Source organism: Astatotilapia calliptera, chromosome 7 (assembly GCF_900246225.1).
Source record: "Astatotilapia calliptera chromosome 7, fAstCal1.2, whole genome shotgun sequence".
Taxonomy (NCBI): domain Eukaryota; kingdom Metazoa; phylum Chordata; class Actinopteri; order Cichliformes; family Cichlidae; genus Astatotilapia; species Astatotilapia calliptera.
In genome coordinates this window covers 66,749,365-66,766,655 of record NC_039308.1, presented here as the reverse complement: position 1 = coordinate 66,766,655, position 17,291 = coordinate 66,749,365, and the positions used below count along the sequence as shown (strand labels likewise).

The following is a 17,291-nucleotide window of genomic DNA, read 5'->3' as shown; positions in this document are numbered from 1 at the left end:
CAAATATGATTGGCTTCCCTTCTGGATATCCAAGGCATCACAGAGCTTCATCTCGGATCAAATTTGATGCATTTATGCTATAACGTCATCGAAAATCTATTCTGCGAGCAGGTGTTTTCGACTTGTAGAACAGAAAATCTACACACAAAAAAAAACTAGCAAGCATTGCTGTCTTTTGTTTTTAACATTTTTACATTTTGTTCTTTTTTTCTGCTTTTAAGAAAATTGAGTTTTTTTTGTTGGTTTCTATTTTTGTTTTTGTAAATCCTGTGCAATGATGCCCTCTGGTGGTTCACAAGTTGACATCGCGGACGTCTGTCGGGGTGGAGGACTGATCCAGCTCGTCCAGGCCTTTCCCACTCGGGCCTCTCTGAGTTTGCTGCTGTTGCTGTTGCTGCTGCCGTCCTTCGCGTAGGCTGCTCACCAACACGCGCTCGATTTGCTCCTGGCACTCTTTTAGAACATCCTGCAATGCAAAAGACAATCGAGAGGTTACATCAATCTTTTTAAATCTGCAGTCAAGGAAGTGCGTTTTTCCTGCTTCTTCATCAACTCAGAGTTCCAGTTTGGTACGATCGGGCACATTCAAAGCGAGACTTTATCATGAAACTAAAGAGCAAACCAATTCTGTTACTTACAATTTAAACTTAGAAGTTAAACCTTTGAATTTTCTATCAAGCATGTAACACAAATGTTATGCCCTATAATATCAATCTGCTGTTCAGAAAGTGCTTCGGCCACGATGACGGCGTCTCGCTGTGATTTTAAATGACAGCTGACTTTCGAGTTGCTGCTTCCAAAAGACCACAGACATGGGCCAGACCCAAGCATTACATCAGCCCACCGGGGTTGTGCAGCGAATACCATCACTATCGTCCTCATGTAGCCTACGCACATGCACCGGCATGCACACGCACACTCGCATGCATACCTCTGCCCTCCCCCATCCAGCCACCCACCACCTCTGCTGTTCCCCAAAACACACAAAACCCAAACAGGAGTCGTCTTGACAACGGCGGCTGAAAACACAGGTAGTATTAAAGCTATGTTAATTACATCCACCTCCTGTGGGAACACAAAGGTGGTGCTTTTTTAACGAGAGCCAGTCTGTGCGCCCGCCTGCCTGCAGGGGATCCATCTGAGACCCAGCCGCATCGACTTACACCATCAAAGGCCACCAAGGAAAACTGAGAATCCACCTGGGAGACAAACTCCTCAACAGCACCAAGGCCTCTTATCCTTCCCCGGGAGACAGTGCTACAGTGCAGCGCAGTAAGACGGGGGTAGGAAGGGGGGGTTGGTGTAAAAGAGTGCTGAATGGGCTGTTAGCGTCAGAGAAAGGTCGAACTGTTTTAAGGAGGGTCATTAAATACCTAAAGTACCTCAAAGGATCTTTAGTCCCAGGAGCTCAAACTAATTATCAGATTTAAAATGATGACATATGAAATCAAAAAAATCTGTGTTGCTGCAAAACTACAACAGTGAAGCATAAGGTGCAGGTGACCAACCATTAATAACGCACATGAAGAAGATGCCAAGTGTACTTTGCAGAGCTGATTGACTGAGAAACTGGCCTGAGAACAAAATGCTGTCCCTAACAGAGAGCTAACACTGCCCTCTGGTGGTAAAACACTTCAAAAACAACTGAAGCCGTGCTGCTTCCTTTTAGCTCTGTGCACGCACATGCATGCATGACCTGCGCCTTATAGCACGAGACGTCAGTGGGAATCATGACTGAAAAGACGGGTGAAAATGTACCGCTTGTGGAGCGCTGAGACATTCTTTAGAAATTTACAGCTAATTTAAACCTGATGGCCTCAATCCAGCCCGTTACAGCCTCTGGTGCAGCGGAGCCTCCATGAAATAGGAACCGGGCCCTCACTCATGTCAGAGTTGCTCTCAGGGAGCTGTGGCTAAAGGTCACAATGTCAAAGGTCAAACAGCACGACACATAACAGAAGGAAGAGGATTTATATACTATGTGAAAAAAGAAGCCATTACAAGGCCACTACCAAAATACTAAGTGAGAGCTCCCCTGACGTCTTAATTCTAACAGTTTTTGACTGATCTGGGCTGCACGCCTCTGGGCAAACACTTTCCTCAGCATTGGCTTTGACATGGAGGAAACCCCACCAGAGTCTGTCCCTTAATCTTCTCCAGAGGGTGGCCACTAATGTGGGGGTGTGTTCATGCACACATGCAAAGTCTTCCCACCAACATGTGCCTCATTGGTCATAAAATCTCAATTCCTGTGAGAAAATGGACTCAAACGCCGAACATGTAAAGGAACTGCCTGTGTCCTACCGCAAGAATGCACGCCTTCATTTCTTAAAAGACATTCCCCCCCCGTCTGCGCTGCTCTTTAGAGCGGCAGTTCGGATCCCTCGCCAAGCCCCGTGGGCTTTGAGAACCTTTAATGACTTCAGTGTGCGACTACTGGAAACACCGATGCTGTTTCCACAGAAGCTGTAGGTACTCGGACAATGAAGGGGCCAACAGCGCTGAATAAATTCACCACGGGACACAGCGTTGCACTTAAGCATCTTGCTTTGCAGCCTCAAACCGGAAAACACATGACCACCTCTGATCCTTTCTTGTAGTCATAGTCCTCCCTCTGCCCACCCCAAACATGCATCATACTGCAACAGCCTGTCAGTCTGACAAATCGTGGCATGCACTGTATCCCTGGGCGGCCTTTGTGACACTGGCAGCGGGAGGAAGTCGTGCAGACAGACAAAACCAAAAGGAAGAAATGTGTGAAGCGTGGAATGTGTTTTAACTGCTGACTGTACCACACAAGACAGTGTTGGCTACTCTGGGAGGATTTGGTGGTCAGACAGCTGAAACACACACACAGGCAGGGACGCACTACGAATCTCAGGGAATCTGAAAACAAAATATCCCGGGGCTGACGCTGGAAATAAGAAGTCACCACATGACTTGAATTTCCACAAGTTACAATAGAAATGTGACCTTTCCCTTTCTTTAGCCCGCATGCCTGAAACACCACAAGTGATGCCACAGGCTGTGCTAATAGATATAATCCGTCGTAATAAATGCATCTTTTATTACAAGCATTTTGTCCCCAGGAAATAACTGTGATTAAAAAAAGAGGAAGAAAAACAAAGGGAGCAATGGGAAAATGTGTTTCCGGTGTCTTAGCATGTGACCCCGGCTGAAAAAGATGAATGAAAGACTGAGAGAAAACAAATCTGGGAAGCGGTGCTCTTAAACCCTCTCCTGCCGCCGTTTCCTGTTTTAATCAATGAAGAGTAAACCGAACTCTTACATTTCTGCTCATCTCACACACAAACACACACACAGCCCGTCTGCTCGCCCCACAAGGCCACACCAGGTGTTTGCGAGGCAACACGCATTCCTGCAATGGCCCAAAGATGGTGACTTGGCCCTATCGCATTTCCACTGGAAAACCGCAGCTTCTGGATACCACACATGCCAGCGGGGTACCAGGGGGTGGCGTCGGCCACGGCGCTGTTGGCAGCAGCAGCTGCAGCGGTTGGCGAAACTCGGCCTTCATATTTCGCCTGGCTCTTTGGCCGAGCGGGCGGCTACGAGTCGCTGCTCGCCGAGCCGCTGTGCCAAAATCACACGGGGTATGTTACGCGTACTCTTTTAGACTCGTACCACCTCGCTGGTGTCTGAAGTCTAAATGAAGGTAGGGTCGCTGCTAAAATGACACAGCATTTCCTCTTTCACCAAAGCCTGCACGCTGAGACTGACAAAGGGCGTAAATAGGACTGACGCCACTTATTAATACTGACAGGTAATTCTGGGCAGTGAGATTTTTTGCTGGTGTTGCACGTGGTGCACGAGCCTGATGCGAGGATCTCAGGAAAATCTTTTAATACCCTAAGCTTTGCTTGGCAGTTCATACTAAAGCCCTATATGTTGAATTAGGACGGGCGCCTTGTGCTTTTTCTCCCGTGTTTACCGCGAGCCGTGGCTTGTCTGAATCCAGGAATGTAAGGAGTTGATCGCTGAGACACAGCGCCACTTAATTCCCCGGAGTCTAAGACCTAGCAGCCTAAAACACACCGAGGCCCTGTGCTGCTGAGGCCAACTATTTGTTTTTCCTCAGCTGCTGAGCGAGACTTCACACAGCTCGCACCAGAGGGAGCCATGCTCTCCAGCAGCGCTGCATTATGGACCATAGGAGGAGACAAGAGAGGCCCGATTGTCGCGAGGGAGGCATAACACCCCCTCGGTGTCCTTTTCACACTTCAACAGCTTTCTTCCACCTCCTCCTCCCCCTCTGCCTCCTTTTCAGGCAGAATTTAACATGCCACGGCCGATGCTCGGGATCTGTGTCGTGCCCCCTGTGCACTCTGCACACAGTTTAGAGTAAGTCTGCCATTACCAACCAAAAGACGTTTTCATCACGTTAGGTATTAGCAGCACTCCTGGCAAGGTGGTGGTTGTGGACCTGTGCTCGACAGCTTACCCTCCGGGGACTAAAGAAGAAGAACTTCACAGGTTACGCTTCTGCCCAGCTACTCGTCTTAGCAGCGAACTACAGACAGACAAAATCCTCTCTGGTGTATGATGAAAGCCAGGAATCTCAGAGCTAGCAGGGGCCCTGCCTGTGTTTGGACGTAGCTTATCCTCTGGTGCAACATTCACTGTACCAGGCAGCCGCACAACAGCTTCACCGGCCTTCCTGTCAGTTACAGAGCGATTTAGAGGAGCCTTTACACGAGGCAGCTGCTGGACTGACAAATATCGATCATTTCTTTAAATGTAGACATTTTAGCTCAGTCTCGTGCTCATTTTTATTAAAATTGGCAGTAAATCTCCCCTAAAATATGCCTGTGTGAAGCCAAAACTCAGTGACATTTCAACTTTTGTCTGTTGCGCACACAGCCCCAACAAACATGTGGCATTTCTTAACTTGCCATGTGCTTTCCAACAGAGTAGCATGTTTGGTCGGGCAAAAAAACAACCCAGTTACTTGAGAAAAGCAAAACCTGTTTGTTTCAGTGGTAATAAGATAACTTAAATGTGTCACTTCACTAGAAATGTCTACTAAAGACTTCCAAAAGTAAGCTTCCAGTGCAGGAAACAGCTGATTAAGCACTGAATCATAGTTACTGTAACACTTGTACTCTGATAACCAGATAACATGTAACCGATGTCTGCAGAGTCACTAATATTTAGTCATACTGATTAAAATATTACTCAGCAACAAATCCCCTACATTCCAGATGTAAGTATTACCTCTTAGCGCTGGAACACGCTGCATATTTAAATCGATCGAGCTACAGTGATAGGTAAACTTACCACTTCTGTGTTTGTAATCTTTGCCAGCAGGTCCGTCAGACTGTCACCCCACTGCGACTGGTCGGCTGAATCGAGCTGCAGGCCGCAGATCGCTGCCCCCACACTTCCTGTAGCGATCATGGATGGAGGGTACATGGCGAATCTGAAATCTGTTAGAGGAATAAAAACGTTTGAGTTAAATGTGAGTTTGTTAGTCTGAAGCACGAGCGTATGAAGTCAGGAAGCACAATCTTTGGTCAGGTGGGTGCATGTATTTACCACTGGTTTCTTTACTGCACGTTTCAGTTCGCAGGGTACAGATACGGTATGATTTAGTAATCTAGCAGTCAGCTAATAAATACTCCTTCTATTGCACCGGCTATGAACGCTGGGCTCGCTAATGACCAGGGGCCTGGATAATGAGGGTTCACTGGGCTTGTAAAGGAGCTGAAAAGCAACCACCCTCACCCCGATGCAGTCCCCCTTTCCCCAGCCCGGCCCCTTTTCTTCCATCTCCTGAGTAAATCGTGTGCTCGCTGAAAAAAGCCCCATAGCGCTTGGAAAAGAAGGAATAAAGAGGCTCAGTGCCTTTGCCAATGCGCACTGCTGTAGGTCCTTTTTCCACGTGTGGTCACAGGCGTGCGTCTCAAAGACCAATAACCTTGTTAGCTCCCCTCGCTGTCATTCATAATGCAAATGAGACAGCTTGTGAACGGGCCAGAAGCCCGAAAAGGCAACTGGCATACAGTGAGACAGACAGACAGGGAGAGGTTTTCTCTTCATGCACGCACACACGCGCGCACGCACGCACGCACGCACGCACGCACGCACACGCACGCACACACACTTCTGCATTCTCTCTTTATGTCTTGCTCAACTTCTACCTTTCTTCTTGGGTAACACATGGCCCGCTTGGACGGCCGGTGAATGGCACACATGCCGCCGTCTTTGTTGCTACAACAGGCAGCGGTTTGCATTGGCGGCCCTCCTATCTTTTAGCATATTAATGGAGTGGCGGGCCTATGAGAGGGAAGGCAGAAGAGTGTGACTCCATTGTCCAGAGTCATCACCTCATTTCACCCAAATGAGGGACGCGGCATCCATCCTCTCGCCACCGATTCCAATTCAGCTAGACAGGCTGCACAAAGACCCTGGCTGGACTTGAGGACAGGGGCTTGACAGGGGGGGGAGGAAGACGAAGAGGGCAGCGATGGACGGTGCGGTGACGAGGCAAGCGGGAGAAAAGAGGGGAAGGTCGCAGGCGTGGTGGGAGGAGGGGGAGCTAGACGACTCTGCTGCACATCGCTCTCGAGTCTGCGTCCAGACCCTTGTGAAGTTTTGGAAGAAGAAAAGACTTGCCCTCCAGTGACCCTCACCTCCTGCCTCCCATCCAACCCCCCACCCCCAATCCCTCCCTGCAAGTATTTCTCTGTTCCTGGGCCACCTCTGGGTTAGAGGAGTGAGCAATGGGGGCATAGAAACAGCCTGCACATTAACATATTGCTATATTCAATTGCAAAGCAAACCGCGTGCGATGGCTCTGAAGGAGATTTTTCTTCCTTCTTCTTTTTTTTATTTGGAATCAAAGAGGTAGGCCCTTTGATAGCTGCAGAGGCAGCCTCTCACTGCCTTTTTAACATGCACAGCCAGGCGCTTTCTCATCTTGTGGGCTCAGTGTTGACAAATAAATGAACTTATTATACACCCCTGTGTTAGCCGCTGGGCCTCTGCCAAGGGGGCGATTTATTAAAGGCTACCTCGAGCCAAGAGGAAAGAGCGCACAAAGCCCCCCGGCATTACATCACTGCTGTAAGAGCACAACTTTCTATAGAGGGCTGAGACGACAAAGGCATACAAGGATTTACTGTAAGTGTGCAGCGAGCGCAGAGCGACAGGCGAGGCAACAGACACCTCAGCGACACAGGCGAGAAACAATGCGCCGATGCCTGCGTGCTTTCAGATGCAGACACACACTGACCCCCCCCCCCACACACGCACGGCACAGATGTTGGTTTGTGGGAGAGCTGAGTGGCAGGCAGTGGGCAGCAAGCTGATTTTTCGCACTCAAGACAAGACAGGTCTGTAGCAGAACAAGGACGAGCGCGTGCAGCCGATGCGGGCTGACACTCGGGCCTGGTGGCTGCTGCATGTGGGGGGAAGAATGGCTGTATTTTAGGAGGCCCTCATTGATATTCATGTTGAGGATAAACAGTGTATGTAGCTGAGTGGGGACGCCTGCGATGGAAAGCTCCCTGTGAGCAGCGGCTGGCTGGCCCGGCCTGCACGCCTCTCAGCCCCTTCAATGGCCCTTTCTCCTCCCTGTGCCCCCTCGTCTCCATTCCTCCCTGTTCCTACCCCATGAAACTTCATCCTCGGGCCACCGGTCGCACATTCTCCTGCCCTACATGGCTCGCTCCATCTGGGTGGCTGCAACGCACACCACGCACATTAAAATTGTAAGTTAATTAAAGTTGGAAAGTTGAACAACAGCCAAAGAAAAAGACGGATTTACCCTGACCTCTCTTTCCACAGCGATAAATCAGCTTCTTGTATTCTATACATGTAGCGCTTATTGAACGTGTTTATTAAGGGAGCGCCGTTACGAGGACGCGGGGTTTGGTTGACTGATTAAGGTTAAAAGCAAACATCTCTTTAGGACTGGCATGACAGTATGTTTCACCACTAACGCAACACAGACCGTCAGCCAACACGACCTTCTCAGAAGACAATCCACCTACCGCGGCTGGCCGAGGCCCACACGCCGGCTTTTTTCCACAAATGCCAAACTAACAAACAACAACTTGATATTTCTGTCATTTCCATTGCTTCCTGTCTGGCTGTCACTCTGGAAACAAACTAAAAAACCCAAACCTGTGAGAGTTGCACGCTCTTGCTCAGAATTGTGTGTTAATTGTAAGCTGCCCTTTTAGCCTCTCGCTATCACATCCTGTGTCACAGCTGCAGTCTTGAGTAACATCAGTGTTGAGATGGTCGAGTTGAGTGTTGAGGAGCGTACAGATTTGGAGAGCGATTTTTCTCCCGAACACAGTTACAGTTTAGATTAAATCGACTAAGCTTCATTCAAAAATCTCGGGCTATTCGTCCCTTTCAGATGACATCGTGTGGACTATTGTAATTCAGTGTCTGTACCCAATATACTGTCATGCTGCTCCATCGTTACCTCACCAATCACCACGAATTCCCTGCTCATTGTTAAAGAACGAATAAACAATCTGTAAACACGATGTCGGCTGTGCCTGACAGACAAACCGAGGCACAGCCGGCACCATGCACCGCTCTCCTCTCACAGAAGCATCGCGTCGGCGCCGACAGGCCACAAAGTGACGCTCAGCCACAGGTCAGACGTTTAGCTGACCTCAGTGGCCGCTCACATCAGCTTCTATGCATCTACTCGGCAACTGTCATAACATGACACGCCATTTAAGTCGCATTAGCGTGCCAACAGGTGTAGCACATCTGCAAGCTGCTTTGTAACCCACCCCCTTTGCCTGCTGTGTCTTCATCAGTCTCATCTGATGTGATCAATGTGAGCGATTCTTGTTTTTCCGTCCGAATAGCAAAAACAATCTTCCGTTTAGTGTATCGCTCCTGCAACAACCTCAAAGTGCTGTCGCAGTAGTTTTGATTAGATCCTACAGTTATATTTCCCTGTTCACGTCCTGCTTTTGAAATAAAGAACTAAATCCCAATGACAGCATTTAAAGGCCGTATCAAGTAGCCTTTAAAGAGGAAGACAAAAATGAGGGGACGGTGTGCTGAGAAAAATGTTGAGTCAAACTATCTGGAACCAAAGCATTTACTTTAGTACAAATATTAGTCTTTGTGGTTAACATGACGTCCGAGAAAAACACGGAAGATTTTGATTTCTAAACCTTTTTGCTGGGATAATTGTAGCAGCCGAAGCAAAATGTCTGCGATCTCCGGCGTGACTCAACCAGCCGCAGGATTTATACTGTGGTGCTGATTAAACAGCGAGGTGAAGAGGAGAACTCAGGACGTGCCACTCGATGATTCACCCTGTGTGTCACGTTACTGGGCACATACTGTCAGGAAGCCTTTTCCTGCTTCATCTGTTGACAATGCAGGCAGACCGGACATGATTCCTCACATCAGCGGAGCGTGCAGGGAAAGGATAATTCGCTGGAGAAGGTGGCTAATTTGTTCGGGTTCTGACTCATCAAACACGGAGGGGATTTTATGTAAACAAACACCAGCAAAGCTCTTTTCATTGAACACATCTGAGATGAATCATCCATCTTTACAATGCTGAGCCCAGGCTGGAGGGGATTCTCCGTGCCACGGCCGCTTGGAGTCGAAGCTACAAGGAGCATTCCTGCCTCTGGACTAGAGAGACTTAACAGGCAAAACAAAAGAAAGAGGGCTTGTGAATCAAGCTGCGACATTTGAGCTGTCGCCGATTTAAAGACGCAGCTCATAGAACCCAGAAAAGGCCAAAGAGGCCGAAAGCTGCCGGTTTCCAGAAAGCTAAATTGAAACATTCCCAACATGGAGGTTGGGAATAAAATAAACGGAATAATACCAAAGTTACACTGCAGTTGAAAGTAAGCACGGCTTCAGTTCCCTCGTGTTTGTCAGCTAGTGAATCATTAGTTGTCCTGATAAACTAACCAGTTAATCATCAAGTCCCTTCATACGTAGTTGAAAGACACTTCCACATACCAGCAATAAGTGATCAAATACTATTCGGAGACAAAAGAACGAGCGCTCATTACTTGGATCCCAACTTGTAGCGAAATCTGCATTGTGTCGAGTCTCTCTTGGACAGCGCTGCTGGCCCGGATCCAGAGATTTCTTTTGATCAGCTTCTGTGACCATTGTCACCATTCCATGCATACCATTACAGAAAAAATGCACCCTGCCAATATGGCAAGAAGATGGGGCTCAATGACCGCAGCAGACAGGTTGGGCTGCATCTGTCTGCCCCACGCACCCCGTCCATTCTCCCACTTTAACTCGGGTGAATAAGAATAGAAGAGGAAGCTCAGAGTGCTCGGTGTCTGTGTCTAGGAACGGAGGTTCATAATCTCCCTTAATGAGCTTGTTTCTGGGCTATTATCCGGCAGCCTGCCTGAGGGAAACGCTGGCGTTTCCTATCAAGTGGCCCTGCAGCGCTGACCCTCACACGGCTCTGCATATGAAATGTAAGGGCCAAGCCTTTTGTCTCCTTTCTCCCAGTCTCTAGCTGAGCCCCTGAGCCATTTGCATAGTCCTGAATGGACCAGCCAATGTTATTAATTAATACAGAGCCAGCCTGCGCCACCTGACAAAATCCCACCGAGTGGCCCGAACGGAACTGTTTCATCAAAAGAGAGGAGCCATTAGGAACGAGAGGCCTTATTCTCCTCTCGAGAACAGAGAGCCGTGGTTTTACGCGTGGTTTCTTTTCCCGTAAAGGGACAGCGGCGGTGGGACCGAGGCCACAGGTGACCCCGCTGTCGACCGGCTCGTAAACCTACATCCTCCCGAGAGAGAAATCCTCCTGCGCCTTTACCTTCTCAACTCTGCTCAGAGGACGTCTTCGAGGAGGATTCTCACCAGATAACCCGAAGATTTACAGCTGGCAATGTTTCACAAACGGGTCTCGTATTCCCAGAGATCCTCCGATGCACCAAACCGTTGACTCACTTGTGCTGAATCTTTCCTCATTTTGCCCTCACTTCGTGCTTGCCTGGATACGGAGCGTGTACACAAATAAACGGCCGATGACGGTCCAGAGCGATCTCCACAGCGAGGCTCTCCTAGAGTACAGTGTCAGGAGGACGATTCTCGTAAATTTATTTCCACTGCCTCATTGAAGCAATTACGGACAAAGTGCGCGCCGAGTCTTTCGCAACGTTGCTTGGGGAAAAGGTCCGATCCCTGACACGCTGTCATTCCAAACATTAATCCTCTGGCAAAAATACGGGGTGAGACAGGAAAAAAGTGAGATATGAGAAAACTGAGGGAACCGGACTGAGGACACAGGGGAAGTATTAAAAAATGAAGCGTCATCTCAGACTCTGCTGTCTGTATTGAATCCATTGCACAATCGGTGCAGGAGATCGCCTCATGCTGCGATTGTCACGTATCTATTCATCTAACTGTGTACACTCCTCCCAATGTTGTCAGCAGAAGGAGGTGTTTCCCATGTGTGTGTGGGGGGGTGTTAGTTAGCATTCCTATTTGTGACCTGCAGAGAAAATGAAGCAGCTGCTGGTCGCTGACCAGTTTGTGGGGGGCAAAGAGCATTATTAAGGATGACTTGTGCGGTTATCCAAAGTAAACGTTCGCACAAAGTCCTCGAGCGTGCCCAGAAGCAGTGGAAGAAGGTGCTCGTGGCCCCGCCTGCTTTGTAGCTCTGATCGTGGTGACCTGAGGGAAATCTGCCCTATTGCAAACGCCATAATGTCCTCCAGCAGCGGGGCGTGGAGGCGTGTGAAGTTAAGAGAGAGAACGTAGGAAATTTGAAAACATGACATGCCTCAGATTTGGCAGCACAAAAACAATACCCTCCTCTGGCTCCGACTCCCCTCACCCCTCTTGCATCTTTCCCACTTTGACCTCACTCTCCCTTCATATCATGTTGAGGCTCTCGTTCCTTCCATCCCTCCCTGCATGTTTGATCTTACGGGAACCATTCAGCTCAAGTGTAAAAAGACAATGGTCTGCCTGCCTCCACCCTTGTCCGTTTGTCTTTTCGACCCCCTCAATCAGGCTTTGAAGCGTTACTTCAGAGGCTGCTGGGAGAAGACAGACGATGGATGTCAGACCTGAGAGGCTGACACTTTTACGACTAATGCTTTTCTTAGGAAGAATATTTTCTCACTGAAGGTAAGGCTAGCTGTGACTGGCCCATAACAGATCTCCAAAGAAGACTTGGACACGGCCCTGAAAGAAGAAACGGCAAAGACAACACTACAAAGTATGCTAGCGTAAGCCATTAGTGCTTGGTTTGATTTGGCACAGACGACAGAAAAAAGATCGAGGAAAAGATACGGTCATCTTTGGACTCAATTCGTCCAGACTGGCTCAGCGATTCATTGCAGGAAATCGAATCGAACGTTTCCTACCTGTGGCGCAGAGGGCGATGAAGGTCTGGACGTGTTTCCGAATAAGTGCCAGCTTATCCTCGGGCAGCGGCAGCCTTCTCACGATGTGCTCGATGAAATCGTTCGGTGTTACTGCTGCCAGGTTCCACTTCAACTTCCCCAGGACCACCAGTTCCCATTCCTAGAGAGAGCGAGCAGAAAAGGGATGGCGGAAAAACAACTTCAGCTGCAGCTCTGCACTTTTATTGTTTAGCCAGGTGCGCTTGAGCCAAAAGTGTGTTAATGTGACATACACGGCGAGCATCTGGAGGTTAAGTGTTATTGTTATTAGTCTCTGCTCGGCTGGGCCTGGGACAGAGAATCACCAGCAGTGCCACCAACCCAGGTGACCCGGCATCACTGTCTCCCTCCCTGTTGGTGTCTGGCATGTGGGGACTTTCCTAAAGAGGCCCATCAGAGGCTCTGCTGTGTGAGCGCAGAGTGAACACGGATAAGCAGCCTATGTCTGCTGAGCACAGTCAGCATTAAGTATGTCATCTCTTATCTCAATATATCAATCAGAATCCTATTTATGCACTGCAGCACTTAGTTACTATATTTTTCCACATGAAGTGTCTTGAGGAAAGACTGAAACTCCGTTTGATTAATCAGCATCTGAGTCTTTCATTTAGATCTCACAGCAGGATGTGCTGACACGTGCTCATCCATCTGCACGTCTGTAACACGGGGTGAGGATACTAGGTGTGGCGTTCTCTTTTCTGAGACTGCATTGTTACTTTCACTTCCTAGAGGAGGAGGTGATTAACGAAAGAGCTGGTGACTAATTTGGGAAAAAATGTCAGCGGTTTGGTTCCGCACTGCAGCCTTGTGACTGGGAGGATGGATGTTCTTCATTTTCCCTTTAAGAAGGAGAGACCACATGGACTCGGTCATGAGACAATTCAATATGGCCGCCCCTACTAGCAGCATGCATTGTCCCAATCAAAGTGACCTTTGTCAGTCATGTCATGCTTTGCTATCTTGCTGATGTTTGAGAGACTGAGAAACAGGACATGTTCCTGATGAAATCTGGAGTTTCATAAAGTGAAAGCCGTCTTCTTCTGGCTACAGCAACGTTTTTGTCTGATCATTAGCAGCCTCCTGCTATTAAAAGGCGTTTTCCATCCATGACAGTACGCAACACCAAAGCCTATAGCAATAGCTGCGACAAACCTTGCAACACATGCTTTATGCTGACAAGGGTGGCAATCTGGTATCACCCACTTCCTTCTGCTTACTGCCTTCCTCTGGTCACACCTTCTTCGTAAAATTGTGGTTCTCTTTACAAGAAGTTCTTACTAAAGATGAGGACAAAAAAACGATCACATGCCCCGAGCAGCTGATCTGTTTCCTGTATCTGCGTGTCAGCCAAAATACTGCCTTATACAGAAACACAGAAAGGAGGCCTCAGCAAACCAGTTCAAGGACTGAGGGCTTCGTCTGCAGTCTGAACATGAAGGTATCAGAGACGGTTTTTTGTCAAGTGCAGCACTGCATGCAGATGATACGAGTTTCCAGCCACAGCAGCGCATTTTGCTTTTCTTTTCAAAATAAGCTGTTTGAAACTGGAACTTTAACACGCTGGCTCGGAGTCGGAACCTTCATTAAACAAATGAAATTGTCATTCCAGAAAATTACGGGAAAGCAACAAATCAACAGCAGCTCGTCTGGGGCTTGAATGTGCTGCAGCGGCAGTCTGCTCAGTGGGTAGAGCCGCCAGTCAGGCAGCGAGGCAGGCCTGCAACCATCAGCCCCGTCTGAATCATAATATGTGGCCTCTTTCACAACATGGGTGGGATTGGCTGTTGTTTACTGAGGAATGTTTATGTAGCGCCACAGAGCAGGAGTGAAAATACTTATCTGATGTGAAACTGACTTAATTAATTGGTTTGCCAGCACAACAGAGCTTATATTCATTAAACAGGACACAGAATGGTGACTTTTTCTGTACTGTGGGTTTCATGTGCAGTTAGAATCAGAAACAGTGACTCGTGACCTCACGTCAGCAATGTGTGCATCCACAGTTATTTTTGGACACCAGCTAAACTGTAAAAGGCAAACTTGAATTTCTCCGTCTCTCCCTCTCTAGCTCACAGGAACAGAGAACTTTGGCTCCAGTTCAATATGACCTCGCTGATCTGTGAAAAATATCTACCAGCAGATGGCGATGGAGACCACCGCACAGGCTGGAAGGTTACTGTAAAGCCTTGAGGGTCTTATACAGTAAAGAGAGCCCTTGTAGAACAATCCTGCGCTGAGCTCCTTCCTGCGCCTTTCATGTCTAAAGCCTGGACAACCGATTCAGTGAAATGGGGACAGTGTCGAGTATACCTCACATTTGAAACCTTTAAAGAAGGAAATACTCGAGAACAAATCCCAGCTTCCAAACCTGCTCTGATGAAGAAGAAGTTATGTAATATGTTTAACCAGCTGATGGTGACAATGTGAGTCTGCAGATGTGTTACTGCAAACTGCGTGAAACACGTAGAACTGTCGCTTACCAGCAGCTCTTGTGGTCTGATGGAGTTATCTGTGTAGATGCACAGCTTCTCTGCAGTTAATGGACGAGTCTCTTTCAATTTGGATGCAAGAAACATGCACACTGCTCCCAGCAGCTGCAGGTTACACTTTTTGGTGGGTACCACTGCTAGAAATCTGTCTAAGTAGTTCATGGCCAAGGGAAAAACTTCTTCCTCGCACTTCTGCTCCTCACAAACCTATAAGGAGACAGCACACAAGGCGACAACGTTGACGACACGTGACTTCTTTTTCAGCGCTTGAAACGTATATAAAACTTTTGTGAAATAACGAAACAAAAGAGTGATCACATAAGAGCACATTTAAAATCAATGACACACATAGTTGGGGCTCAGCCAAGAATTTGCGCCCAGCCCAGATCTGTTGCGACATCACAAAATAATTCGAAAGAAATTATTTCACAAAGACTGAAATAACTTTAAGACACATACTCTCAATAGACTCGCATTCCTGCAGTTCATTCACTAAGAAATGAATTCAAGTCACAATCAGCCGAGCCAAAAAAACACCAGGAAAGCGCAGCACACGGAAACACACTTTTTTTTAAAACAGTCGTCATATTTTCATAAAATATTTAAAAATAGAAATAAATTATCTGGAGCGACTTTCTTCACACCATAATGTTCAGCAGACTCTTCCACATCATATCCGACAATTCCTATCCGTATCCATGCGCGATAAATATCAAGAAAATGTCAAAATAAGAGGCAAGTCGCAAGCGGCTGGTGTGGCGTGCCTCACCGCCGAGCCGATATAATTATTTCAAAAATTAATTAAAAATCTCCAGTGCGTCAGATTCTGACAATATTTACATGAAAATAAAGAGGAAAGACTGCAGATTGTTTAGAGAAGGCTGTTGACCGGAAATATTTGACGGATCGTCAACAAATGAACAGAAATCTTCGGCAAGTCACTGGAGACCAAAAGAAGCGATAAGGCCCTCGCCCTTCCCGACATTTAAATAGATATCTAAAGCGATCGCAACGCTTTTTGTGATCGAGTCTGTATTTGGTGGACACCTAAGACCCTCTTCTGTCATTACCGACGGTTTTTACGCGCTGTTACTTTGCTTTTGACACTGTAAATCCTCTTAAAAGCACTCCTATAAAAACCAACATGGCGATACAGCGCAAGTCAGCATTGAATTGGGGGAGTGCATACGTGTGCATGAAAAATATTCAGCCTATCTAAAATAATAACATCAAATAATCAACGGGCAACATGTGCAGACACCATGTGAGGCAGATAAAGGAAATCCTCCGGTGCCACAGATGGCACAGCTGCCACTTTCGTAAACGCAGCGATCGGACTTTAAAAATGGAAAGAAATTGCGTTAAACGGCACCGACGAATAATATAAGGAAATAGCAGTCGGAAATATGAGTCGTATGCCATATGTGCTCCTCGGAATATTTCAACCATTGCTCGATAAAGAAATGAAACAAATCGAGAGGCTTTAAAGTCGAGCACGGAAATAATATGTCTTGTCAGCACTCGGTGTTTCGCTATACCTCCAACATCCAAGTGGCCACCATTCTCCTCATGAACGGCTGAATATCTTTCTGGACGCCTTTGAAATAAGAATATTGGGGTAAAAACCTCTCCTCTATAGTCAACAAGCGCTGCAGGACTCTGTCATCGCACAGCAGATTCGGATCGGGACGAGCTCGTATGATGGTGTCCATTTCGAGGCAGAGCAGCTCCATGGTGCTGGTGTTTTCACTGAAGTTAAAAAGTAGGATTTCGCTTTCGGAGACGTCAAAGGCGTGTTGCAGAGCGAAAATGCAAAAAGATGGCAGGAAAAGTCTTTTAGAGGCATAAAAAGCGAGACTGCAGGGGCTCCGTAAGAGTAGTCCTGCCTCTCCTTGTTGAGAACTTTTTCCTCTCTCCCCACAGCTCGCCTCTACTTTCGCTGCCTAAGATCAGGCGCATTTAGCCTGCCCTGCGTCCGCCACTGACGCAACTGCATTACTTCTGTATAGACACAACAAGCTGCATTCCAGTCTCTCTTTCTACTGCCCTGCTGTGAAAGACAACTTTCACCAAACTTGATGCATTTTAGATGCAGATGCACAGCAGTGTAGGGGCAAGCACAGAATAACACCATCCAACTATGGCCACGTTATTTTACTAACTGGGGTTCAAATAAGGCAATTAGACTTATTCCTGTGGCTGCGTTAAAGCGTTTAGCCTACTGACAGTGCATTCAGGTACAGTCCTTGCGTGCATTTTTATTGGGGGGCTTCTTGTTGATGCTGGTGCCTGATGAACTTATGATGATCGTTACAAAATCAGGATATAGAATTGTTACAATATGTTCATTGTTGCTTTATTATTGCACATATTTTCAGCATCAAAAGGCTCCCAG

General features: G+C 47.6%; 1 protein-coding gene across 2 annotated transcripts; it reads right to left on the bottom strand.

The window, feature by feature from the left end:
* Positions 1-215: 215 nt before the first annotated feature.
* Positions 216-17,009, bottom strand: ccnd2a (cyclin D2, a). Of its 2 annotated transcripts, none has more exons than XM_026176727.1 (5): positions 16,435-17,009; positions 14,888-15,103; positions 12,369-12,528; positions 5,299-5,447; positions 216-466 (listed from the first exon to the last, which is right to left on the bottom strand). In XM_026176727.1, the coding sequence occupies exons 1-5, from the start codon at positions 16,627-16,629 to the stop codon at positions 293-295; spliced, it is 894 nt and encodes a 297-aa protein (XP_026032512.1). In that variant the 5' UTR covers positions 16,630-17,009; the 3' UTR covers positions 216-292. The 2 variants fall into 2 exon arrangements, with proteins under 2 accessions (XP_026032512.1, XP_026032513.1); XM_026176728.1 differs by lacking the exon at positions 16,435-17,009 and adding an exon at positions 15,541-15,714.
* Between the last annotated feature and the right edge of the window lie 282 nt (positions 17,010-17,291).

Excerpts from the sequence above, each read along its gene's own strand:
- ccnd2a (XM_026176727.1), bottom strand. The coding sequence starts at position 16,629 with ATGGAGCTGCTCTGCCTCGAAATGGACACCATCATACGAGCTCGTCCC. Across the intron at positions 12,529-14,887 it reads TCAGACCACAAGAGCTGCTG|GAATGGGAACTGGTGGTCCT; the intron begins GTAAGCGACAGT and ends CGCTCTCTCTAG. Across the intron at positions 5,448-12,368 it reads CATCGCCCTCTGCGCCACAG|ATTTCAGATTCGCCATGTAC; the intron begins GTAGGAAACGTT and ends TTCCTCTAACAG.